A 26,013-nucleotide genomic window follows, 5' to 3' on the forward strand; every position below is an offset into this window, starting at 1 on the left:
TAGCTGGGTGACCCTGGGTCAGTCACAGTTCTCTTAGAGCTCTTCTCTCAAAAGTAGTTCTCTCAGAGCTCCCTCATCCCCACCTCACAGAGTGTCTGTTGTGGAGAGAAGAAGGGAAAGGAGATTGTAAGCTGCTCTGAGACTCTGAGTGAAGGGTAGGGTATACATCCAACTTCCTCCTCCTTGAATGAAGAGACAAGCCCAGGGCTTTTTTTTTTGTAGCAGGAACTCCTTTGCATATTAGGCCACACCTCCCTGATGTTGCCAATCCTCCTGGAGCTTACAGTAAGCCCTGTACTAAGAGCCCTCTAAGCTCTTGGAGGATTGGCTACATCAGGGGTGTATGGCCTAATATGCAAAGGAGTTCCTGCTACAAATTTAAAAAGACAAGACCATCCTGTGGTACCTTACATTCACAGGTATATTACAATCAGTGTTCCCTCTAAGCTGAGTTAGTGTGAGCTAGCTCACAGATTTTTAGCCTCCAGCTCACACATTTTTGTCTTAGCTCAGGAAGGATGACCCCAGAGCACAATAATTTATGCAGTAGCTCACTACTTTAATGCCAAGAGCTCACAACCTTAATGCCAGTGGCTCACAAAGTAGAATTTTTGCTCACAAGACTCTGCAGCTTTAGAGGAAATATTGATTACAACAGACGGCTTCTCCGGATTAGACCTCACATTGTTCAATGTGTGAAATCTTATCTCAGTTGGCATGTATTACTCATCGACACATTCATGTGCATGGAGGACCAACAAATAGGATGTCGGAAACGCCACATCCCTCAGTCTATGACTAATGCTCCCTCTAAGCAACAGTCTTGTCCGCAAAAATTCTACTTTGTGAGCTACTAGCATTAAAGTTGTGAGCGAGTGATTGGGCCACTGAATAAATTAGTTTGCTCTGAGGCCATCCCTTCTGAGCTAAGAAAAAATGTGTGAGCTGGAAGCTTAAAAACTGTGAGCTAGCTCACACTAACTCAGCTTACAGGGAACACTGTCTGTGACATGTCTTAGTGAAGCTTAAATCTGTACAGGATAGAGACTGGATTGCCTTGTTCACATATGAAGTGGGGTGTGAGTAGGGTTGGCAGCTCTGGGTTGCAAAATATCTGGAGATTTAGGGAGTAGAGCCTGAAGAGAGTGGGGTTTGGAGAAGGGAGAGGAATCGACGGGCTATAATGCCACAGAGTCCACCTTCCATTGGGCCATTTTCTCCAGGTGCTCTGCTCTCCATCATCTGGAGATAGTTGTAATCTAGCCACCACCAAGAGGCTTAAGATATGGACCGTATCAGTGTGCTGGTCAACAGTTAAAGCTATTTGCACTGAAATAAAGAACCAATAAATGTTTTTTTCAATCAAACTTTGTGACTTAATTTAAATAGTCATAGGATTTATTTCTACTATCCAATCATCAGTGGAAACAGGTTCAGTTATACAATAGGCAACCATTCAACAGTGATATCACACTATCTGATAGAATCAGGCGTGAGCAAACAGAATTGGAAAGGGTTCTGCTTGGAGATAATGAAAAATTAATATCGAAAGTATACAAATTATTATTGAAATGGTCTACAGAAGAAGAAGTAGTAAAATCTCAAATGGTTAAATGGGCAATTAATGTGAACAGAGAAATACAAATGGATACTTGGGAGTACCTTTGGAAGAACTCGATGAAGATCTCAACTTGTCAGAATATTAAGGAGAACTGTTTTAAGATGATGTATAGGTGGTATATGACTCCGAAAAAGCTGGCTAAGACGAGTAAAAAGATGTCGGATAGATGTTGGAAATGTAAAAATCATGAGGGTTCTTTTTTTCATATGTGGTGGACTTGTGAAAAAGCGAAAGAGTTTTGGCAGATGATACAACAAGAAATCTCTAAAATTTTGGGCTACGACTTCAAGAAAACTGCAGAGACTTTTTTGCTTGGATTACAATTAGAAAAATTCCCAAAGGAAGACAGGACTTTAATTTGGTACTTGCTCTCAGCTGCTAGGACATTGTATGCGCAGCTGTGGAAACAAGAAAAAATACCAGAGAAATGGGACTGGATTGTGAAAGTTTTATCGTGGAGTGAGATGGACAAATTAATTAAAACCTTAAGAGACTATGATTTAGATATATTCAAAAAGGAGTGGAAGAAATTTAAAGGATATATAGAGAAAGAGTGGAACGTAAAAAGACATTGGACAATTTTTAGTATGAATAAGAAGAAAAAAAGTAGTGAATTTTAATTGGTTAGGAGTACCTTTATAATTGAACTTAAATATATAACTTCGGGGAAGTCTAGTAACAGAGGGAGGGGGGGTTGAAATATCATATGGGTTAAAGATAGTAAAGAGATAATTAAATACTGTAACCACATGTTATTAATAAATTGTTAAAACATAACAATGATATCACACTCACAACTAGGCTTCCCAATCCCCAGGTCCCAGCGGGGGATCCCCTGGTTTTACAGGCTTCCCCCCTCCCCCAACCAGCTGGCCAATGGGGGAAGCTCCACCCCCACAGCCATTATGCACCTCCAGGAACGATTCCCATAGGGAATGATGGGGAATTGATCCGCGAGTATCAGGGGCTCTGGGGGGGCTGTTTTTTGAGGTAGAGGTGCCAATTTTTCTGTATAGCATCTAGTGCCTCTACCCAAAATACCTCCCAAGTTTCAAAAGGATTGGACCAAGGGGTCCAATTCTATGAGCCCCAAAGAAGGTGCCCCTATCCTTCATTATTTTCTATGGAAGGAAGGCATTCTAAAAGGTGTGCTGTCCCTTTAAATGTGATGGCCAGAACTCCCTTGGAGTTCAATTATGCTTGTCACACCCTTGCTCCTGGCTCCGCCCCCAATGTCTCCTGGCTCCACCCCCAAAGTCTCCTGGCTCCACCCCCAAAGTCCCCAGATATTTCTTGAATTGGACTTGGCAACCCTACTCACAACTTATTTACAGATATTCTAACCACACTCAGTAAAGACGAACAAAAAGGCTCTTATTAGAATGTTAAAGCTTGGAGCGGCTGGCTTTGATTTGTCCCACAGAAGATTTGAGCAGGCTGGGTCAGCTGTGTTAAAGTTTTTTCCTTCTACATCTGGTAGACCATTGGTCCTTAACCAATATTGTGTCCTCTTGAATGGTAGCATCCCTTCAGGGTCTTGGGCAGAGGCAGACCTTGAATTCAGCAGGAGCTCACAGGAGGGCAACTCCTGAACCTTTCTGATGGTTCCCCTTCCTCCTCCCCACCTTGACCATTGAATAGTAGCTGCAGCTGCATAATAATCCCTGAATGAGCTCCACCGCCTATTTTTCTACAAAATGACCCCTGGGCAGAGGAAGGAAATTTCTCAGCTCCTGAAATCCTGTATCTGAAGGACCTTCTGCTTGCAAAGAAGGTTTTGTACTGCTGAACTGCTCCAAGTCAGATCTTTGGCTGCTCCTAGCTCAGTCTTACCTCCTCTGACTGTCTCAGACAGGGAAAGGGCTTACCCCACATCTGGAGATAGAACCAAGGACCATGTGGATGCAAAGCAGGTGTTTCACCACTGCTGCAAAGAAGCAGCAGGCAGGGTCCCATTCCAGAAATAATTTTGGAAACTGCCCTAGTTACTCTGGCATTTAGGAGGACTGGAGGGCAGCGCAGAGTTCTGGAATGAAAAAGGCACAGAGCAAAGGATTCATTACTCTCTTCTAAACTTATGTATGATAAACAAATTGGAGATCAAGTGACCAAGAATCCCCTTGAAAAGCAATAATTGCCATTTGATATGGTTTGGACACAACGGGTGCATTCACACGGTGACATTGACCCAATATTATCTCATTGGTCGTTTTCGCACTCACCTTAATCAGCAGCGACGACCCGCTTCACCGCGCAGGATCTGCGCGGATTTCGCACTAATTGCCGCGGAGCACCCAGAAGAGCCAGAAAGTCCCAGCGCTTTTGCGGCGCAAACGGAAACTGGTTTTTGGCGGTTTCCGTTTGCGCCGCAAAAGCGCCGGGACTTTCCGGCTCTTCTGGGTGCTCCGCGGCAATTAGTGCGAAATCCGCACAGATCCTGCGCGGTGAAGCGGGTCGTCGCTGCTGATTAAGGTGAGTGCGAAAACGACCAATGAGATAATATTGGGTCAATGTCACCGTGTGAATGCACCCGTTGTGTCCAAACCATATCAAATGGCAATTATTGCTTTTCAAGGGGATTCTTGGTCACTTGATCTCCAATTTGTTTATCATACATAAGTTTAGAAGAGAGTAATGAATCCTTTGCTCTGTGCCTTTTTCATTCCAGAACTCTGCGCTGCCCTCCAGTCCTCCTAAATGCCAGAGTAACTAGGGCAGTTTCCAAAATTATTTCTGGAATGGGACCCTGCCTGCTGCTTCTTTGCAGCAGTGGTGAAACACCTGCTTTGCATCCACATGGTCCTTGGTTCTATCTCCAGATGTGGGGTAAGCCCTTTCCCTGTCTGAGACAGTCAGAGGAGGTAAGACTGAGCTAGGAGCAGCCAAAGATCTGACTTGGAGCAGTTCAGCAGTACAAAACCTTCTTTGCAAGCAGAAGGTCCTTCAGATACAGGATTTCAGGAGCTGAGAAATTTCCTTCCTCTGCCCAGGGGTCATTTTGTAGAAAAATAGGCGGTGGAGCTCATTCAGGGATTATTATGCAGCTGCAGCTACTATTCAATGGTCAAGGTGGGGAGGAGGAAGGGGAACCATCAGAAAGGTTCAGGAGTTGCCCTCCTGTGAGCTCCTGCTGAATTCAAGGTCTGCCTCTGCCCAAGACCCTGAAGGGATGCTACCATTCAAGAGGACACAATATTGGTTAAGGACCAATGGTCTACCAGATGTAGAAGGAAAAAACTTTAACACAGCTGACCCAGCCTGCTCAAATCTTCTGTGGGACAAATCAAAGCCAGCCGCTCCAAGCTTTAACATTCTAATAAGAGCCTTTTTGTTCGTCTTTACTGAGTGTGGTTAGAATATCTGTAAATAAGTTGTGAGTAGGGTTGCCAAGTCCAATTCAACGACCATCCTGAAAAACCCCGCTTCAGTTAGGTCCGTTTCAGAGAAGGATCAGACAGCCCCTATTGAAGCCGTAGGATCCCAGCAGCAGTCCATGATTGTGCATTCACACAGCTAGTGTGCCTCAACCACAGACCTGCTGCAAAAAGGGTTGGTTTAAAAAAAAAAAAAGTCCCCAGTGTGTACACTCAAGCAGAGAAGTACACAAGCGCTCCTCAGAGGGGGGTTAGGAAAAAAACCCCACGATGTGCTGGAAACGGCTTGGAGCAATCACACGGTTCTTCCACTTATGAGTCGCTTCAGTGCAATCAGACAGCCAGTGAATATGCGACCTGAATGCAATTCAGGGGGTAGGTACTGGGAAGATCCAGGTGGCTTTTTAATCCACATAGGAGGCGTCTGGAGACGGGGTGAGAATGAGTGAGGCTTGGAGGGCAGATGTGCTCATGTGATCATGCAGATTTAATTCGAATGGGAGGCATGGCGAGGTCAGGCCAAATCTCTTGTGTAAAAGCACCCACTATGCTTCAGAATGCATCTTTTAAGCTATGATTTAACATAAGAACATAAGCAGATTTAAGAGGTTTCCTTCCAGTCTCTCTAATTTACGATGATTCCCTCATGTTCATAACACTTTCCACAAACATTTATTGCAGCTTGTATCATTTACAACTTTAAAAAAACCCCTACAAGTTTCGCATAGCTTGTTCTTGCTTATCTTTCAGGGGGGGGGGGGTGTTGTAATAGTATCTGGCAAATGCTGGGAACGATTTCTAAACACGTTTGGTTAAAAGAGTGTAAAAGGTGCCTCATAAAAGCAGAAACAAGGCAGGCACAACCCCAAAATGCTGGAAATAATTTCAAACTCACAGTTGTTTTCTTCCCTATCCCTCAACACACTTCACCACAAACTAACACTCCTGATCTTCTAGGTCTGTGGTAAAGTTTCTACGATGAATGTTCTTTCATTTGGTGTCTCCTTCCAGAGAAGAATGCACTTGGATGCTTCTTCAGCCCAATATCTCGTCAAATTTTGGGTGTACCAAATGACCTGGTCTTTGCGAAATGGAATCAACCTACTAGAAATCTCTCACAGTTCTTTTCCTAAAATGTTCAAAGGTACTACAAAGCTCTGTGCATGCACAGGTGACCACAGCTTTCAATTCCTTCAGTTTGATCGCATTGTTTATTTCTCACTCATGAGCACTTGGAGAAATTACTGAAGTCTATTAAGGAAAGAGGAAATGCAACATTATGGTACGACCTAATCATTCGTATAACTGTAGTCAAACTGGAATCCTAGAGAAAGACAAGTGGAAAATGATGTGTGGAAGAGAAGATTTTGTGGTTTAAAAGTGCTGGACAGTGACCCAGATTCAAATCCCTGTTCTGACGTGCAGCTCACTGGGGGACCTTGGGCCAGTTCTTTTCCCTCACCCAAATATGCTTCACAGCTTTATTGTGAGGATAAAAGGGAGGAAGGAAGAACTATGTACCCTGCACCAAGCTCACCAGAGAAAGGGCAGAATAAAAATTCAACAGAAAAGAGCAAAACCCTAGAACAGGGGTTGCCAAACTTGCATAACATACGAGCCGCATAGAATAAATGCCATGAACGTTAGATGTTTGAGAGAAGGGAGGGAGGGAGGGAAATAAATAGATGGGAGATGGAGAGGTGGAAAGAAGGCAACTTTAACTTTAAATGCATTCTCCAAGCTGTCGGCTGGCTTGGCTTGGAGAAGTGATTTAAAGAGAAAAATGCCTTCAAGCGAGCTGATGGGGTGGTGAGGGCTTTGAGAGCCACATGTGGCCCCAGAACTGCAGTTTGGCCACCCCTGGTTTAGAAGCTGAATCAGGGACATAAGCTCATCTCTGTTAGGGAACATTGCCTTTGGAACACCCTCCCCACGAAATTTACCTGCCACTGACCTTACTTTCTTTTAGACATTGAACTAAAGTATTACTTGTTACCCAGGCTTCTGACTCAGGAATTTTATCTTTTAAATGTTTTATGTTCTACTTCTGGCCTGAGGATAATTGTATCTCCATCATGTTAGGTCAGTCAGCATGCATTTTATGTTGCTGTTATGCCTCAGCTACATTTTAATGATGCTGGTTCGGTTTTGGGGTTTTTTTCCAGGGCTTTTTTTTTTTTAGCAGGAACTCCTTTGCGTATTAGGCTACACACCCCTGATGTAGCCAATCCTCCTAGAGTTTACAGGGCTCTTCGTACAGGGCCTACTGTAAGATCCAGGAGGATTGGCAACATCAGGGGGATGTGGTCTAATATGCAAAGGAGTTCCTGCTACCAAAAAAGCCCCTTTTTCAATAGTTGTGTTTGAATGGCTTTGTTACATATTTTAAGCCACCTTAAACGGATCTCCAAATAGGCAGCATATTTTTTTTCCATTTTTCTTTCTTTTTCATACAATAGGATGATATCACAATGGTCTGTTTCATGGTTGTTGCTGTCACTGATTCTTGTTTCTTTTATGCACCAATTGTATGTCATGCACCAATAATACTGGTCTCCATTTTTATGGAGAAAATTGAGTGCAAGGAAGCAGAAATAGCCCGGAAGAGAAGATTTTGTGGGTTCATTCTCCACAAGGGAAAGCAAAATCAAAGTGGAGGTCTTGGAAACAAACTGGGAAGCTTGCAAAAGATGGTATCCCCTTGAATCTTTGCTTGAAACTTCTGGCTAGAATAATAGAATTATAGAATCATAGAGTTGGAATGGACCTCCACAGTCATCTAGGCCAACCCCCTGCACAATGCAGGAAACTCACAAACACCTCCCCCTAAATTCACAGGATCTGCATTGCTGTCAGATGGCCATCTAGCCTCTGTTTAAAAACCTCTAATGAAGGAGAGCCCACCACCTCCTGAGGAAGCCTGTTCCGCTGAGGAATCGTTCTAACGGTCAGGAAGTTCTTCCTAATGTTGAGCCGGAAACTCTTTTGATTTAATTTCAACCCATTGGTTCTGGTCCTACCTTCTGGGGCCACAGAAAACAATTCCACACCATCGTTTATATGACAGCCCTTCAAGTATTTGAAGATGGTGATCATATCACCTCTCAGCTGCCTCCTCTCCATGCTAAGCATGCCCAGCTCCTTCAGCCTTTCTTCAAAGGACTTGGTCTCCAGACCCCTCACAAATACTGGCTAGGTTGTGACCATGGCCGAGGTCAGACGCACATAAACTGACGAGATGGGCATGGATGAAAGCCAGATGCATGTCGGATTTTATGCAGTTGTCCAAACATCAGCATCTGGAAAGGGTCGTTGGCTCGTTCATGTCCCAAACTGCCACGACTGAGACGTGGACTTTTTTGATAGTACATTAAATCCGGAATAAGAATGCTTCTGACGACTCCCGCACGTACTTTCTATGTTTGAACACTCCATTGTAGCCGACTCGTCGCAAGCGCTTCCCTGTGAGAGCCAACTCCAAATGATATTATTGTGCCAGCAATTGTTGACTCAGCCTTCCATCCTTCCGAGGTCGGTAACATGAGTACCCAGCTTGCTGGGGGGGAGGGGAGTGTAATGACCGAAGAAGGCAATGGCAAACCACCCCGTAAAAGGTCTGCTGTGAAAACTTTGTGAAAGCAGCGTCACCCCAGAGTCGAAAACGACTGGTGCTTGCACAGGGGACCTTTCCTAAATGGGGGGGGGGGCAGATCACCCACATTTGCTGTCTCCCTGCCAGGGGAGGAGGATGACCCACCTTTGCTGTCTCCCCGCCAAGCAGAGAGACAGCAAAGAGAGTTGCCGTGCGCCCCCCCCCCATTTAAACACCACGGTGGGGTGTTTAAATGGGGGGGAGGAAGATCCCACACGTTTGCTATCTCCCCGCCAAGCGGAGAGACAGCAAAGAGAGTTGCCATGTGCCCCCCCCATTTAAACACCAGGGCGGGGTGTTTAAATGGGGGGGGGGAGGAAGATCCCGCATGTTTGCTATCTCCCCGCCAAGCGGAGAGACAACAAAGAGAGTTGCCTTGCGCCCCCGCCATTTAAACACCACGGCGGGGTGTTTAAATGGGGGGGAGGAGGAAGATCCCGCACGTTTGCTATCTCCCCGCCAGGCGGAGAGACAGCAAAGAGAACTCCTGGGCTTCCCTTTCCTTTCCAGGTGTTTAAATTGGGGGGGGGGGGGCAGATGGCCCACCTTTTCTGGCACCTTTAAAAAAAAAAAAAGCCAAGCACGATATCCCATGGTACTATGCTTGAGCGAGTGTGGAATGCCATCTCAAAAAATGAGGTCTGGTTGAGCACTCTGATCGACCAGCGACGGGACCCACATGGGATAGAACGGTAGCCTGGCTGTTGTCTGATCGGGAAATTGGTTGTGCGGATTATAATAGAGGCGCGTTGCAGATGGATTTAATGGTGAGTGTGACCGCACCCCATGTGTCATATGACAGCTTAATGTACCATTTGGCAGCAATTCATACATATTTGGGGTTAAAGGTCAATCAACTCAAGTTGACAGAAAGGTAAGAGCAAGTGGGTATTTTCCAACTAGGAAATAAAGCATTTTGGAAAAGATTGCATACGTAGGGGCCTTTGTTAGACTTCGGTTTACCTTCCAGTTTTGTAAGTTTGTGTTTGCCATATTTCATTATCATGAGGTAGTGTTTGTTCTCTCCACACTGATACTTTGTCCCTTTCCTGTACCAATAGTAGCCTGGCTACATTGTTTTCAGAGATGCAAAAGCGAGTCAACACTTGTTCAAAGTACGCAGAAACACTTGCAACCGTTGACTTCTCTTTGTAGTCCATGCGATGGAAATGAAACATCTGGGGATGTTAGGAGAAGGCAAAGCAAGTGTTGAGGTGTTTAAGCACCTCTCTGCAATACAGAAGGGATCCAATAGCCAATCTAGATTCTTATTTAATTGTTCAATTTTGATTCACCTCCTTTATGGGACCGTTGATTGTTTCTTTATTGTTCACACACTGGTTTCGTTGGCAGAGTAATTAACACAGTAACAGTGCACAACCCAACTGAAGATTAGATAAAGGCTTAGTTTGGTGTAGCGGTCAAGTGCATGGGCTCTTATTTGGGAGCACCAAGTGTGATTCCCCACTCCTCCACTTGTAGCTGCTGGAATGACCTTGGGTCAGCCATAGCTCTCGCAGGAGTTGTCCTTGAAAGGGTAGCTGATGTAAGAGCTCTCAGCCCCACCAAACTCACAGGGTGTTTGTTGTGCGGGGGAGAAGGTAAAGGAGATTGTGACCGCTCTGAGACCATTTTCACACTAACCTTGCTCCACGCCAGGCTTCTGTTTCTCTCCGGAGCAAGCTAGCAATTTTGCACCAACTGCTCTGCGCTGTCATTTTGCGCCGGGGCAACCCGCGATTTGCCATGTGACAATGTAAATTTGTTTTTGTTTTTTCAGGTTTATGTTGCTGGGTGGCAAATTGCAGGTTGCCCTGGTGCAAAACGGCGGTGTGGAGCAGCTGGTGCATGCAAAATTGCTAGCTTGCTCCAGAGAGAAACAGAAACATGGCATGAAGCAACGTCAGAGCAAGTGCGAGGTCTGAGATTCAGAACCTAGGATGGGATATAAATCCAATATCTTCTTCTTCTGTTTAGGAACTAATATACTTGATAGGAAAGAGGAGAGACAGATGTTTCCTAACTACATCTCTAGCTGAGAGAGAGGATAAGACTGAGTGTGACACTTCCCAGAAGAAGGGGGAGATTGCCCTAAGAGTAGCGATCTGGAGACAGACAAGGAATGGCACTTAAAAGGAGAGAGAAGATGCAGTTCTCACTATCCTATCTAACTGTCTTCTTGCTGGCCCCTTCAGGATCTTCTTCTCTTCTTTGTACACCAGATGTTGCATTTCCCAACAGTTTATTATGGTATTTTTTGTGGGAAGATTTGGCATCACAAAATATGTTTTAAAAAGCAAAATTTGATTCAATCTCTTCGTACTTATAGAAGCAGGAAATTGAGATTAAAATGCAAAACCAAAGCAGCTACCTTTCAGCGTGTAGAGTCCTGTAAAGTCTTCGAAGGTCTCAGCTGGACACGTGACTTTTCCTTGCTGCTGACATGGGGGGGGGGGGGCTAAAGAGGAACAAGCACTCAGTGGGATTCAAACTAAATTTTCCATCGATGGACATGGTGGGGTAGTTCTCACCACTTCCCTCCCCCCCACTTCCCTTTCCTGCTGCAAACCATCAGTTTGCCCCTCATGCCTTTTCTGAGGGTCCCTTGTCCACTCCCCCTTTCAAAGCAGCATTTTTGGGAGAGCTAGTTTGGTGTACTGGTTAAGAGTGGTGGACTCTAATCTGGGAGAGCTGGGTTTGATTCCCCATTCCTCCGCATGCAGCTGCTGGGTGACCGTCCGCCAGTCATAGTTCTCTCAGAGCTGTTCTCAAAAGAGCTCTCTCAGCCCCACCTACCTCACAGGGTATCTGTTGCGGGGAGGGGAAGGGAACAGAGACTGTGAGCTGCTCTAAGACTCTGAGAGGTGAGCTCTGAATGCAACTTCCTCCTCCTCTTCAGTCTGCTGAAATGGGGGAGGGAAGAAATGTTCTGCTGGTCGTGCAGAAGGGCCTTGTGGGAGCAGAAAACAGAAAACACTTCACATTGGGCTCTGCTGCTCCGGAATTCTGGTTTAAGTAGAAGAATTCCTAAAAATCCCAGAATTTGGGAATCTTCCCATTTTGTCACCTGTGGAATGATGAAGTCAAATTTTATTCAAAAATATATATTCAAATACAGAACATCAGTAACAATGGCTGACTCGAGCATTTATTCAACGAAGTGCAGACGAAAAGCATAAAAGCAGGCAGTCAAATCTGTATCCAAATGCGGACTTTTGGTTCAAACTGTAGAAAACAGTGCTAGGCTAGAGGAGCAGAATGCCTCCACTGTAATGTAATAGAATAAAATATTTAAGTGCCTCTTCAGAGGTCTGTGTACATAGGTCTCAGTGAGAGGCAGGCAATTTTGCTCAATAACCTGCAGGTTTCTGCGTCCTGCTTGCTAGCTGCAATCAGGGAGCCGATCATTTGCAGAATGCTTTAAATATGCCCAAATGAATTTGGTTATGTCCATCTGATTTGACAGCTTTCTTACAACTGCTGCTCCACCCTGTCTGCCACTGCAATCATTAACAGGAACAGGTTAAAAGGGGGAACGTCTGTCTGAGATTTTTCAGTTGAGGCACACTACTCGGATGTCTCTGGTACCCAGGAACCCAGCTACTCTTGTGATTACTTCACAAAGAGGTGCTGCTGACTTCAACTGATTTCTCTACTTGCCAAGTAGATTTGGACAGCCGTGTTAGTGTATTATAACAAAATAAAACAGAAGCCCAGACTGACAATATTTCTTTCCAGGGCTTTTTTGAGCTGGAGCACCACTCCAGCTAGCTTGGCCAGGGCTCTGACTCCAAAAGGGAAGGCAGTGGCTGGCTGCTCTGTAGCGCAGCTTCTTGGAGCTTCTGCCCGGCTTTTAATAGGGGGGGGGGGAGCCCTGTTTATTTCAATATAAGCTTTTGTGAGTCACAGCTCACTTCCTCCAAACTGAGCTGTGACTCACAAATGCTCATATTGAAATAAATGTTTTTAATCTTTAAGGTGCCACTGGATTTCTCCCAAGTAGGCCAATTCAGTGACCCAGCCACGACCCTTTTCAGTGATTGAGAAGATCTGGTCATGTTTTTTTAGAAGTCACTTAATGAACTGGCCCTGTACCACAAGAAGCCACTGCATAAGGGCAAAGCTACCCAACAAAGCGCTCAGGATGAATTCATTTTGGGGGGCGGGGGGGGGGGAGGAATGAGGTGAGCCCATCAGGAGCATGCCTCACATGCAATCAAGGCCCTTTGATCAACACAAGTTCACCTGGTGATGGTGCTGTGGCAGCATGCCTAAAAGCAGTTGCATCAGGGAAAGTATTTGTTCGACTTTGGAACCACCTCTCAGCAGATGTGCACCCGACACATTCTTTTAGCTGCTGAGTCCAAAGGCTTGCACTCTGGTAATCGATTGCCCTGAGACCAGCATCAACAGACACTTTCCTACTGAGAACAGAGCAGGGGAAGAGATGCCAGTGTGAAGGAAAGAAGTGCAGCCATCCGGGCATGCCTCAGTTTCATGGCTGCCAAGCTCCTGGTCTGGGCGGGAGTTCCCCTGCCCAGGAGGTCCCCAACCCGCTGGCCACATTGGCTCGCAGCGGCCACTCTGGGCATTTCCGGAAAAACTCTATGTTTTTCCTGGATGCTCTAGCCATTTGGGAGGCAAAACTCTATGGTACAACAGGTACCATAGGCTTTCCCCCTCCCAAATGGGAAAGCATCCGTGGAAAACACAGAGTTTTCCTGGAAATGCCTAGAGCGTCCGTGTACAACATCGCCAGTGCGATGATGTCACTTCTGGGTGACATTGTGTTGCGCGTGTGCAAAGCGCATGCGCAAAAGTCCCCTGCTCCAGAACACAGGGGACTTGGCAACCCTAATTTCTGGATTCATTTTAGATATTCTCCTTGTGAAGCTGGAGTTTCACATAGGGCATTTTCGCACTCACCTTAATCAGCAGTGACGTCCCTCTTCACCGCGCAGGATCTGCGCGGATTTCGCACTAATTGCCGCGGAGCACCCGGAAGAGCCGGAAAGTCCCGGCGCTTTTGCGGCGCAAACGGAAACTGCTTTTTGGCGGTTTCCGTTTGCGCCGCAAAAGCGCTGGGACTTTCCGGCTCTTCCGGGTGCTCCGCGGCAATTAGTGCGAAATCCGCGCAGATCCTGCGCGGTGAAGAGGGGGTTGCTGCTGATTAAGGTGAGTGCGAAAACGCCCATAGAGTTTTCCCGGAAATGCCTAGAGCATCCATGTGCAACATCACCAGTGCGATGATGTCACTTCTGGGTGACATAGTGTTGCGCGTGTGCAAAGCGCATGCGCAAAAGTTCCCTGCTCCAGAACGCAGGGGACTTGGCAACCCTAATTTCTGGATTCATTTTAGATATTCTCCTTGTGAAGCTGGAATTAGAGGCAAGCAAAAAGCATCAAAGAGGGAAACATTTTGGACTGAGAAGGGAACGAGAAGGGTGGAATCTGCCCCTCCTCCCTAGTCAGGGGGGATGCTCTGCTTTCCCCCTGAGCCCAAATGATTGATGGCTTGATTCACTTGGCTCCATCTCTACTTATTTATAACTGTAACTTAATGCTGAGATAAAAAAACCGTTAAGTTGCGCAGACAGAAACAGATATAACCATAATGAGAAAAGAAAGGGAAGGAGAAGTGCCGGGGGTGGGGGGAGGAGAGAATGGGAAGTGGGGCTGCTAATTCATTATCTGGACAACCTGGAGGCGCCACTCTAAGGGGAATTGCAAGGGAAGTTTGTTTCGCTCCCATCTGAACCTTCCTGTATGCTGAGATCATCAGATGGGGCCTCCCGGTGATTGCTGTGAAACCAGAAATGAACTCCAGCACCAGCTGCTGAGGAGGTGCTTAGGCAGAGTTCTCTTCCTCTTGTTGACTGTTTGGATCTTTGCAGACCAGGCCACCCAGAGACAAATCCTCGGAATCAGTATCGTCTCCACGTGAGTCAGTTTTGTAGCTTGCTGTTCATAGGGGGTTCTGTCAGGATTCGTGATCCAAAGTTGGCTTGGTTCAAAAACCCTGACGGAGCTCTGCCTGGGAGGCTTGGAAAATGGCACCGTTAGGCGGACGCGCAATCTCCCTTATCCAATAGCAAGAGAGCAATGATTCGTTCTCTGCTGCTCCAGGAGGCCAGCCTGCCTCTAGCAGGCTTTGGTTAGAGGAAGGGTTGCCGAGTCCAATTAAAGAAATATCTGGGGACTTTGGGGGTGGAGACATTTTGGGTGAAGCCGGGAGCAAGGTTGTGACAAGCATAATTGAACTCCAAAGGGAATTCTGGCCATCACATTGAAAGGGACCACACACCTTTTGAATGCATTCTCTCCACTGGAAATAATAGATAGGGGCACCTTCTTTTGGGGCTTATAGAATTGGACTCCTTGGTCCAATCCTTTTGAAACTTGGCAGGTATTTAGTGGAGATGCACTGGATGCTGTGCTGAAAATTTGGTGCCTCTACCTCAAAAAACAGGCCCCCAGTGCCCCAGATACATGCAGATCAATTCTCCAATTCTGAATTATATCTCATGGGGATCGGTCTCCATAGGGAATAACGGAGTGTCCAGCAGATATTTCCCTCCCTCCCCCCCCCCACTTTCTGATGACCCTGAAGCAGGGGGAGGGCCTCCAAACCGGGTAATCCCCTGCCCCCAACCCTAGTTAGAGGAGGGGAGATTTCATTTGTTCATTAGGAGAAGCTGCCTAAGAGGGATTACAGTTTGACAATGCAGACAACTACCTGGGAGGACAACATCCTCCTCCCCCTCACTGTGGGTTTTCAGCCCGAGGCTACACAGCCATCCATCAGGAATGCTCTGGTTTGGATTTCCTGCACTGAGCAGGGGGCTGGACCAGGTTCTTCTTTTCAATTCTCAGATTCCAGGATTCTTCACAAGCAAACATTTCGCACGGTGGCCGTCCCTCCCCACTTCGCATCCGGTGCTCTAAAGGGCTATATCAAAGTGTGTGAACGTGGGCTCGATATTTTGGGAAATAAAATCAAGAAGTATAGGAATTGGGGGACATCTTGGCTCTGATCCAGCATTTCACAAGTGGAAACATGCAGGTGTTTAGGGCAGTTCTAGCTGCACAAGGTTTTTGGGCAATGCCTAACCATTTCCTCTCTATATATTATAGTGCCTCAAACAGTGTTCCTTCTAAGCTGAGTTAGTGTGAGTTAGCTCACAGCTTTTTTAGCCTCTGGCTCACACATTTTTTTGTCTTCGCTCAGAAAAAAAATGGCCCCAGAGCAAACTAAGTTATGCAGTAGCCAAATCACTCACTCACAACTTTAATACCAGTCGCTCACGAAGTAGAATTTTTTATTCACAAGACTCTATGGCTTAGAGGGAACATTGGCCTCAAAACTGATTGTAAAGATCTTGCGGAAGTGGAAATGTAACCGGGGGAAACAATAATTTTGTCTTATTGCAAGTGGATACCGGGGTCTTTTTCTTGCATTTCCATTTGTGAAACAGTTCTAGTGCAAGCAGAAATTTTGCACTGGATCCCTGGTTTGATGGTAGCATATGTTAAAGCAGGAACTCATTTGCGTATTAGGCCACACCCCTGATGCCAAGCCAGCCAGAACTGTTCCTGTGCGATCCTGCTCAAAAAAAGCCCTGAGTAGATAATCTTTTGATATTTCTCCATGATCCATGATATTTCTCCATGATTTGCTATATGGTTACAAGTGCCACGGCCCCTTCAAAAGCCAGCTTGGACATCTGATAATTCCTTTTGGATGGTTGGTTCCAGGCATTGCTGTATAATTTTAAGCAGAATTTTGCTAATGTGAGTAGGCTGCCAAGCTTCTGGGCAGGGCAGGAGTTCTTCTGCTCCAGAAGTCCCCAACTCGCTGGCCCACATAGGGCTGGTGGGGGGACCCCTTTCAATGTCGTTGGCGCAGTGACATCACTCGCACCAGTGACGTTGCACGCCAGCCGCTCTAGGAGCTTTCAGAAAAACTCTATGGTTTTCCCAAACACTCTAGCAATTTGGAAGGGAAACTCTATGGTACTCTATGGAGGCCGCGGGGGACTTGGCAACCCTAAATGGGAGGGATGAGAGCAATCATGCAATAACTCGCGCAGTCTCTGAAGTCTCCCTTTTTTGGTAGTGGAATAAACACTGAGCGTTTCCAGTCCCTTGGCAATGTCTTGGTTTCCCAGTTTTTTGGTACAGATCTCTGATGATTGCAGGTGGTACAGGCCTCAGCAGTGCCGTGGAGATGATGTCAACACCTGGGGCCTTCTTGTTTGATAGTTGGCTCCAGGACTTTTTTTGTAGCAGGAACTTCTATGCATATTAGGCCACACTCCCATGATGTAGCCAATCCTCCAAGAGCTTACAGTAGGCCCTGTAAGAAGAGCCCTGTAAGCTCTTGGAGGATTGGCTACATCAGGGGTGTGTGGCCTAATATGCAAAGGAGTTCCTGCTACAAATAAAGCCCTGGTTGGCTTACAGTTGCCAAGTCCCCTGCTGCATCTGGTGTTTTCATATGGTACCATAGAGTTTTCCTCCCAAATTGCTAGAGCATGGTTTTCCCGACACTCCTAGAATAGTCAGTGCGCAACGTCACAGGTGCAATGACGTCAATTCCAAGTTACGGCATCACATCCGGTGACGTCGGGGGAGGATCCCCCCACTGGCCCATTGTGGGCTGGCAGGTTGGGAACCTCCAGGGCAGGAGAACCCCCACCTGGCCCAGGAACATGGCAGCCCTAGGTTGGCTCATTGCCCACATGTCTCTTCCTCAAGGATGGCTGGTTCTCTCTCAGCTTGGCATCCTTGGCATCCTAAGGCTGGGCTTCTTTGCTACCAGAGTACATCTCTTCTGTGTTCTGTGTATTCTGCTTTTGACATCTTGTTGGTTGGACAGTCCTTTCTCTTGCTTGTTTTTGGTAACGCCTTTACAAGCAGCAAAGGATGTTCGAATCTTTTTTACTTGCGTAAATGCATAATTGGCAATGCCCTTCATGCAGCCCTCTTCTAGCTGTTTGCAATACTCGTCCCAGTGAACTTCACTATCTTTCCTTGCTGCCCTGTGGAAATCTGCATCTAGTTTTCTTGCTTCTTCACATTTTACTGCTGCTTTGGCTACTTTCCTTTGCTCTGCTATTTTTATGGTCCTGCCCAAGAGCCATGTGCGCTTTGTCTCTGGCTTCTTGTATGGTATGTGTTCACTTGCTATATTGATAATCGTCGAATAAATTTCCTGCCACAGTTCATCAGGCATTTTCTTATCAGTGTCCAGCAGTGCAAACCTATTTTTTTTTAACCTCAATTGTGTATGTGAGGAGGATTTTGGTGATGTCAAACTTCTTTAGTGGTGCTGTCCTTTTGATGCTGCATAGTTTGACTTAGGGCTTTTTCTTGTAGCAGGAACTCCTTTGCATATTAGGTCACACACCCCTGATGTAGCCAATCCTCTAAGACCTTACAGTAGACCCTGTACAAAGAGCTCTGAAAGCTCCCTGCCCAGGCCCCCCACCCCAAGCTCGCTGTGACAAGGCTGGGCTCTACCAGCTTTGAGGCAGCCCCGTGTTTTTTGAAGCCAGTGCGGGAGGAGGCTTCTCCCCCACTCCTTTCCGGAACCGAAAGTGAGGGGGAGTGAAGCCTCCTCCAGTGCTGGCTTCAAAAAACATGGGGCTGCCTTGAAGCCAGTAGGTCCCAGCCTCATCGTGGTGGGGGGAGCATGGCGGGAGGGGGCTGGTGGCAGCGGCAGTGGGGGTGGCAGGGGGAGGGAGAAGCAAACTAGGCATTTGTCTTGGGCACCAGGGGGGAGCCAATTCGCCACCCCATTCCCGGCACCCTAGGCAACCACCTAGTTTGCCTAGTGGGTGAGCCGGCCCTGCTTGTAGGATTGGCTACATCAGGGATGTGCGGCATAATTGTCAAGCATGGTGAAATTCCATTGATAATTGATTGTTTTAGGGTCCTTCATAACACTGGTCTGTGAAGTCTCATGGAGGACCAAGCTTTGTTAGCTTTGTTATTCTTTCCCTTCCCCCTTTTTGCTTTATTGCTTGCAAAGTAGAAGTAGTGAGAAACGAAACTAACTTGAGAAGTAATCAGCACCTTCCCATACATTCCTGGTAGGGAGTGCGACACATCTGGGGAAAGCAAGGACAGAGTCCTGATAACGCTATGAGAATGTAGACATTTATGATAGTTCATGAGTGAGAGCTACCCCTCACACCCACCTTTTGGAATCCTTTTGAAGTAAGCCTTAAAAGTATTGTATCAATGTATTTGCAGCATCACTTTCAAGAGTCTGTTACACTGAAAGTATCGGTTTATCAATAAACGTAGTTTTGTATCCACTTCAACTTGTCATTGAAACCGCATGCTTGACGCTAATATGTAAAGGAGTTCCTGCTACAAAAAAAAGCCCTAGTTTGACTCTGATTTTTGCCACCAACAATCATGTTCTGAACCACAGTTGGCATCTGAATATGTCTTGACAGCAAGTACTGAACTGGTCCATCTTTGATTGCATAGAATATAGTCAATCTGATTACGGTGTAGTTCATTTGGAGAGGTCCAAGGGTATAAGCGACATTTGTGCTGTTTGAACCAAGTATTCATGATTCAGAAACGATTTTCTTAGCACAATTATATCAAACTATTGCCTGCATCATTCCTTTCCCCAAGTCCAAATCTACCTATGACGCTTGTCTCTGCTTGGATGCCAACTTTCGCATTAAAATCAACTAATATGTAAACAATGTCTTTTTGGAGTATTAGTTTCAGAGTTCCTTGAATGATGGCATATCACCCTGTATTTTGAATACCACTGCATCAGTTGTTGGGGCATAGACTTGGACAGCTGTGATGCTGAGGGGTTTGGCACAAATTCGGATGGTCATAATTTGATTGTTGACCATTGAAGAGCCGGTTTGGTGTAGTGGTTAAGTGTGCGGACTCTTATCTGGGAGAACCGGGTTTGATTCCCCACTCCTCCACTTGCACCTGCTGGAATGGCCTTGGGTCAGCCATAGCTCTGGCAGAGGTTGTCCTTGAAAGGGCAGCTGCTGTGAGAGCCCTCTCCAGCCCCACCCACCTCACAGGGTGTCTGTTGTGGAAGAGGAAGGTAGAGGAGATTGTGAGCCGCTCTGAGACTCTTCGGAGTGGAGGGCGGGATATAAATCCAAAATCTTCTTCTTCTTCTTCTTCATTGAGAAGCCTTCCACTGCACAAACTAATTTCTTGTTTGCAATAAATGCCATTCCATTTCTTTTCTTGGTGTCATGTCCTGAATAGTAGACAGTGAAATCCCTAGATTGGAAATAGCCATTGTTGTCCAGTGTAGCTTACTGATACCAAGGAGGTTGATTTTCAACCTTAATATTTCTCAGGACTTGCTGAGCATGCTGGAAAGCTGGCGTAGGAACTGCCAGCCTTGGAGCGGCTTTTCCCGCTGGTCACATGACTGGCAGGGGCGGGGGGGATCTTGAAAGAGCCCCTGAAGTCCGCTGTTCCCTGTTTCACTGCATTGGTGAGTTGGGAGGGAGGGAGGGGGAGTTGCCGCACGGAGGGGGATGGAGCCACCAGAGCAGCACGGAGATCAGGGCCAGAGCAGGGGTTGTCAGAGGGGGGGCCTCCATCCAAAAATTTTTCCCATGGGCCCCCCATCTGGAATTTTCTGGCTACGGGCCTGTGTGTCTGTGCAGTGCAGACCCTTGCTTTCACCTTTGGCTGTATCAGCAGCTGGAATTTCTGCTTGATTTGTCCCAGACATGTCATTAATACCATGACTACTTGCTAAAGGTTCTTGCTCTTCCCCAGTAGCTTGTTGGGTACCTTTTGGCCTGGGGGTCCTGCCATTGGTTACCATGTCTGATACGTTTGAGAGCTGGGGACTGGCATACACACAGGTGTGCAAGGCTGGGTTATGGTAACTGCACTCACACAGAATTCATCCATTGATATTATAATTTGGTATTCAATTCCAAATCTTTCCAGATGTGCTTGTCATCAATCAGCAAGTAAAGTCCAATGGCCATTGTTGTTGTTTTTAAGTTATGTAAGCATTTGGATTTAGTGGAGACAATCTGTCAGGAAATGTCTTTGCTCATTAACTGGCACAACTCTCCGCGAACAGCCTGAAAGTTCATGGAACGTTCATTGTGGGTGACCTGCTGGATGCACCATCTGGCACAAACTTGACGGCTGGATGCACCATCTGGCACAAATTTGTCATGAGCTTTAGTTTGTGAGCCAGTCTATGCCTGTCCCTAGATGCATGCTCCGAAATTCCAGGACGGTAGTTGATGGGGATGGTAGTTTCCCCACATGGTTGGGAAGGGTGTGAAAATGAGCATTCTGAACTGATCAAGCCTGGCAAGAAGAAAGGTTGAGAAGAGCCGCTTACAGGAAAGCGAGTCCCTCCTGGCCTCTAAATAAAGACCTTTGCCCATGGATCACCTCTTTGGGAAGGGTCTGGAGCAGAACAGAGATAGGCAGCAGAAATGCAGAAAAGCAGAAATTTTCATATTGCAACAAGTAAGAACATAAGAACATAAGAGAAGCCATGTTGGATCAGGCCAACGGCCCATCCAGTCCAACACTCTGTGTCACATAAGAACATAAGAGAAGCCATGTTGGGTCAGGCCAAAGGCCCATCCAGTCCAACACTCTGTGTCACATAAGAACATAAGAGAAGCCATGTTGGGTCAGGCCAAAGGCCCATCCAGTCCAACACTCTGTGTCACATAATAACATAAGAGAAGCCATGTTGGGTCAGGCCAAAGGCCCATCCAGTCCAACACTCTGTGTCACATAAGAACATAAGAGAAGCCATGTTGGATCAGGCCAACGGCCCATCAAGTCCAACACTCTGTGTCACACAGTGGCAAAAAATTTTATATACACACATACACTGTGGCTAATAGCCACTGATGGACCTGTGCTCCATATTTTTATCTAAACCCCTCTTGAAGCTGGCTATACTTGTGGCCGCCACCACCTCCTGTGGCAGTGAATTCCACATGTTAATCACCCTTTGGGTGAAGAAGTACTTCCTTTTATCCGTTTTAACCTTTCTGCTCAGCAATTTCATCGAATGCCCACGAGTTCTTGTATTGTGAGAAAGGGAGAAAAGTACTTCTTTCTCTACTTTCTCCATCCCATGCATTATCTTGTAAACCTCTATCATGTCACCCCGCAGTCGACGTTTCTCCAAGCTAAAGAGTCCCAAGCGTTTCAACCTTTCTTCATAGGGAAAGTGCTCCAGCCCTTTAATCATTCTGGTTGCCCTTCTCTGGACTTTCTCCAATGCTATAATATCCTTTTTGAGGTGCGGCGACCAGAACTGCACACAGTACTCCAAATGAGACCGCACCATTGATTTATACAGGGGCATTATGATACTGGCTGATTTGTTTTCAATTCCCTTCCTAATAATTCCCAGCATGGCGTTGGCCTTTTTTATTGCAGACGCACACTGTCTTGACATTTTCAGTGAGTTATCTACCACGACCCCAAGATCTCTCTCTTGGTCAGTCTCTGCCAGTTCACACCCCATCAACTTGTATTTGTAGCTGGGATTCTTGGCCCCAATGTGCATTACTTTGCACTTGGCCACATTGAACCGCATCTGCCACGTTGACGCCCACTCACCCAGCCTCAACAGATCCCTTTGGAGTTCCTCACAATCCTCTCTGGTTCTCACCACCCTGAACAATTTAGTGTCATCCGCAAACTTGGCCACTTCACTGCTCACTCCCAACTCTAAATCATTTATGAACAAGTTAAAGAGCATGGGACCCAGTACCGAGCCCTGCGGCACCCCACTGCTTACCGTCCTCCACTGCGAAGACTGCCCATTTATACTGACTCTCTGCTTCCTATTACTAAGCCAGTTTTTGATCCACAAGAGGACCTGTCCTTTTACTCCATGACTCTCAAGTTTTCTAAGGAGCCTTTGATGAGGAACTTTATCAAAAGCTTTCTGGAAGTCAAGGTAAACAACATCTATCGGGTCGCCTTTGTCCACATGTTTGTTCACCCCCTCAAAGAAACGTAACAGGTTAACAGTATTCTACTAAACACTTGCAAACACCCATTAAGCACTTTTGAGCAAGTGGGCTTAAGCGACATAAAACATTGGTCGAAGTTCACTTCCAGTTGGCTGTGCTACAGTGAGTGGCCCTCTTCCTCCCTGGGGTCTTGAGCAAAAACCACACCATGTGAGATGTTCGCTGCGCATTGCAAGAGAGAGGGGGATAAGGCAGGACAGTTGCTGAAGGCAGGATGAAAAACCCAGAGGTTGTTCTGAGTTCCCATTTCCACTTTGTTCCTCCAAGAGTGGATTTTTTTTTCTTAGAGATTTTCATCCATGGGGCTGATGGAAGAGAGAGGGGATTACCCAGCCCAAGGCCGCTGTGGAGTCATTGCGAGAGACATATTAGGCTTGGCAAACTGCAAGGTTTGTGATGAAGACGGGACTTTCTTTCCTCCGTCAGTATCCTCAGGGCAAGGTTGTTCCACCTCCTTGCATTTCCTAGTGTGAAAGGGTGACGTCATCATGTCTGCCCTGCATTGCCCTTGCCTTGATGGCAACTAGGCAAAGCTGCCGCACAGCTTGTATCCATTGCCTCAGATCCCTGGAAAAGACTACAAAAAAGTATTTACCGGTGTCATCCGAAATAGATTCAGGTGGGTAGCCGTGTTGGTCTGAAACAGCAGGACAAAGTTTCAGTACTGTGACACCTTGAAGACCAATGAAGTTATGTTTTGGGTATCAGGGCTTGTTTTGTAGCAGGAACTCCTTTGCATATTAGGCGGCACCCTACTGATGTAGCCAATCCTCCTGGAGCTTACAGTAGGCCCTGCACTATGTAAGCTCTTGGAGGATTGGCTACATCAGGGGTGTGTGGCCTAATATGCAAAGGAGTTCCTGCTGGGTATAAGCTTTCATGTGCACGGACACTTCTTCAGATATATTGAACCAGAAAGAAAAGAAAAAAACCTTATACCCAGAATAAAATTGTGTTTATCCTAAACAAACTTACACATGTCTACATTTATTTAAATCAATGGGCTTAGAAAGGTGTACCTCAGTTTAGGATTGCATTTTGTTAGCCGGTTTAGGGTCAGGACACAATTTAAGCATGTTTGGGCACACTTTCATAAATGTCTCTAAAAAGACAGTATGGTCGAGTGGTTGGACAGGGGAAACCAGGACTTAGCCCTAACGTTTAGTAGGCGACCGTTCTTACCTTCACCTGTTATGGGGATAAAATGAAAAAGGGGAGACTGCCCACCCACGATGCCTTTTGCATGGGGCTTTTCTTAAGCAGGAACACACAGGAACGCGGTTCCGGCTGGCTTGGTGTCAGGGGGTGTGGCCTAATATGCAAATAAGTTCCTGCTGGGCTTTTCTACCAAAGAAGACCTGGCACTCAGTATATTTTGGGTCGAGTTTGTTTCCTCCTTTTCCCTTTGTTTGAAAGGCAAGGGGACTGCCATCTCAATCAGGGAGAACTCGACAGAAACTGGATTTTTTTTTAAAAAAACCCACAGGGAAACATGCCACAGCCACTAATGGCTCTGTTCAATATTTTTTTTGGCAGGAACCGGAGCGCAGATGCTTTGGACTTGTTTTTCCTGCCTCCCTCTCAGTTTCAAAAGCACACACCTTTTATTTGTTGTTCTCTTCTTGCCTGATAGAGGCCTTTATTTGTCCCTGGAGAATATATGTTCAAATCCCCCCTCCCCACCCCGCATCCAGTCCTCCTCGTCTACCCGATGGAGATTTAATGCTAACAATGTAATTAGTAGGAAAGGTTTTTTGCAGGTCTCCAGGTGTGTATGTGATTTGAAAGACTGTAAAAAGCAGGCTGGGATCTGAACATCTGCTTTCACCACAGCCCAGGGGGCTTTTATTGGTTAGTAAAACCCAAGGCCTACAGGATCTTGCTTAGGGTTTCAGTGCTGGGTTGGGAAATACCCGGAGATTTGGGGGATGGAGCCCGAAGAGAGTAGAGTTTGGGGAGGAGAGGGACTTCAATGGGGTCCATCTTCCAAAGCGGCCATTTTCTTCAGGGGAACTGATCACTGTCATGTGGCGATTACTTGGAATGGCGGATCTCCAGCTACCACCTGGAGGTTGGTAACCCTATGAGTGCTCTCTGGGGCAACCCTATATGTGCCCCAGAGAGCACTGAGATCTAGCTCTCAGAACTTACTAACAATCCCTGGGCCAAGAGATGCCAGGTTGAAGGCTACTAGGGAGCAGGCCTTCTCAGTGATGGCCCCTCGTTGGTGGAACCACCTTCCAGAGATGGTGCAAGCCCTGCGGGACCTGAACCAATTCCGCAGGGCTTGCAAAACATTTCTTTTCCAGCTTGCTTTCGAGATAGAACCCGATTAATCTGACATGTGGACATCTAGCCATCTTGTGGATATTATGATTACAGTATTTAGCACCCATTTTATACATTTTATCTATTTTAAAAATCTATTATGCAATTGATATATTTAAATTGTTTACATTGTTTTATGAATCATGGGATCCCCATGTCTGTTAGCCGCCCTGAGCCCGCTTCGGCGGGGGAGGGCGGGATATAAAAATAAAGTTATTGTTATTATTATTATTATTATTATTATTATTATTATTATTATTATTATTATTATTATGAGCCCAAACTATCTTTGGTCTTGGTTCCATCGTGGCAGTACAGGGCGCTTTTTTGTAGGAAAAAGCCCAGCAGGAACTCATTTGCATATTAGGCCACACCCCTGACATCACCATTGTTTCACACAGGGTTTTCCCCCCTAGAAAAAGCCTAGCAGAAACTTATTTGCATATTAGGCCACACCCCTGACATCACCATTGTTTCACACAGGGTTTTCCCCCCTAGAAAAAGCCTAGCAGAAACTTATTTGCATATTAGGCCATACCCCCTGACACCAAGCCAGCCAGAACTGTGTTCCTGTGCATTCCTGCTAAAAAAACCCCAAAACCTGGCAGTGAACCAAGAGACAGCAGGTGACCTTTTCTGTGGAATATTTCTTCTCTTAAACATTTGCTGGAGTTAAAAAGGACCGCCTGGAACACAAACCTTGTTATTGAAGCAGACAATTTAACAGCTACAGCTCAACACTTTCCCCACTTTGTCCCTTCTTACCACCCTCTAGGGCAGCATGATTAAGCTGATGCACAAGAAAGTCACTTTTCCAAATGATATTGTAGCAATTCTCTTCATCCCAGTTTGTCTGGAACTCAGAGTTCCAGATTACCAGATCTTTCCAAAATGGGACCTGGGTTTAGAGGAGGAGAGAATTGACTAGACTACCTCAATCTCCTTGGAGACTGGATGGGTTGAAAATGTCATAATTGGATAGCATTAGGAACACACCAT

The 26,013-nt window shown here is 46.2% G+C and overlaps 1 protein-coding gene across 1 annotated transcript in view; it reads right to left on the bottom strand.

Moving 5' to 3' along the window:
• LOC132567405 (harmonin-binding protein USHBP1-like) overlaps nucleotides 1-17,882 on the bottom strand; it is a 47,569-nt gene extending 29,687 nt beyond the window's left edge. Inside the window, exon 1 of the mRNA XM_060233079.1 lies at nucleotides 17,592-17,882. Within this exon, the coding sequence (XP_060089062.1) occupies nucleotides 17,592-17,882 (291 nt within the window). The remainder of the gene's footprint in view (nucleotides 1-17,591) is intronic.
• Nucleotides 17,883-26,013: the final 8,131 nt, after the last annotated feature.

The sequence above is a fragment of the Heteronotia binoei genome, chromosome 2 (assembly GCF_032191835.1).
Source record: "Heteronotia binoei isolate CCM8104 ecotype False Entrance Well chromosome 2, APGP_CSIRO_Hbin_v1, whole genome shotgun sequence".
In the NCBI taxonomy this organism is placed as follows: Eukaryota; Metazoa; Chordata; class Lepidosauria; order Squamata; family Gekkonidae; genus Heteronotia; species Heteronotia binoei.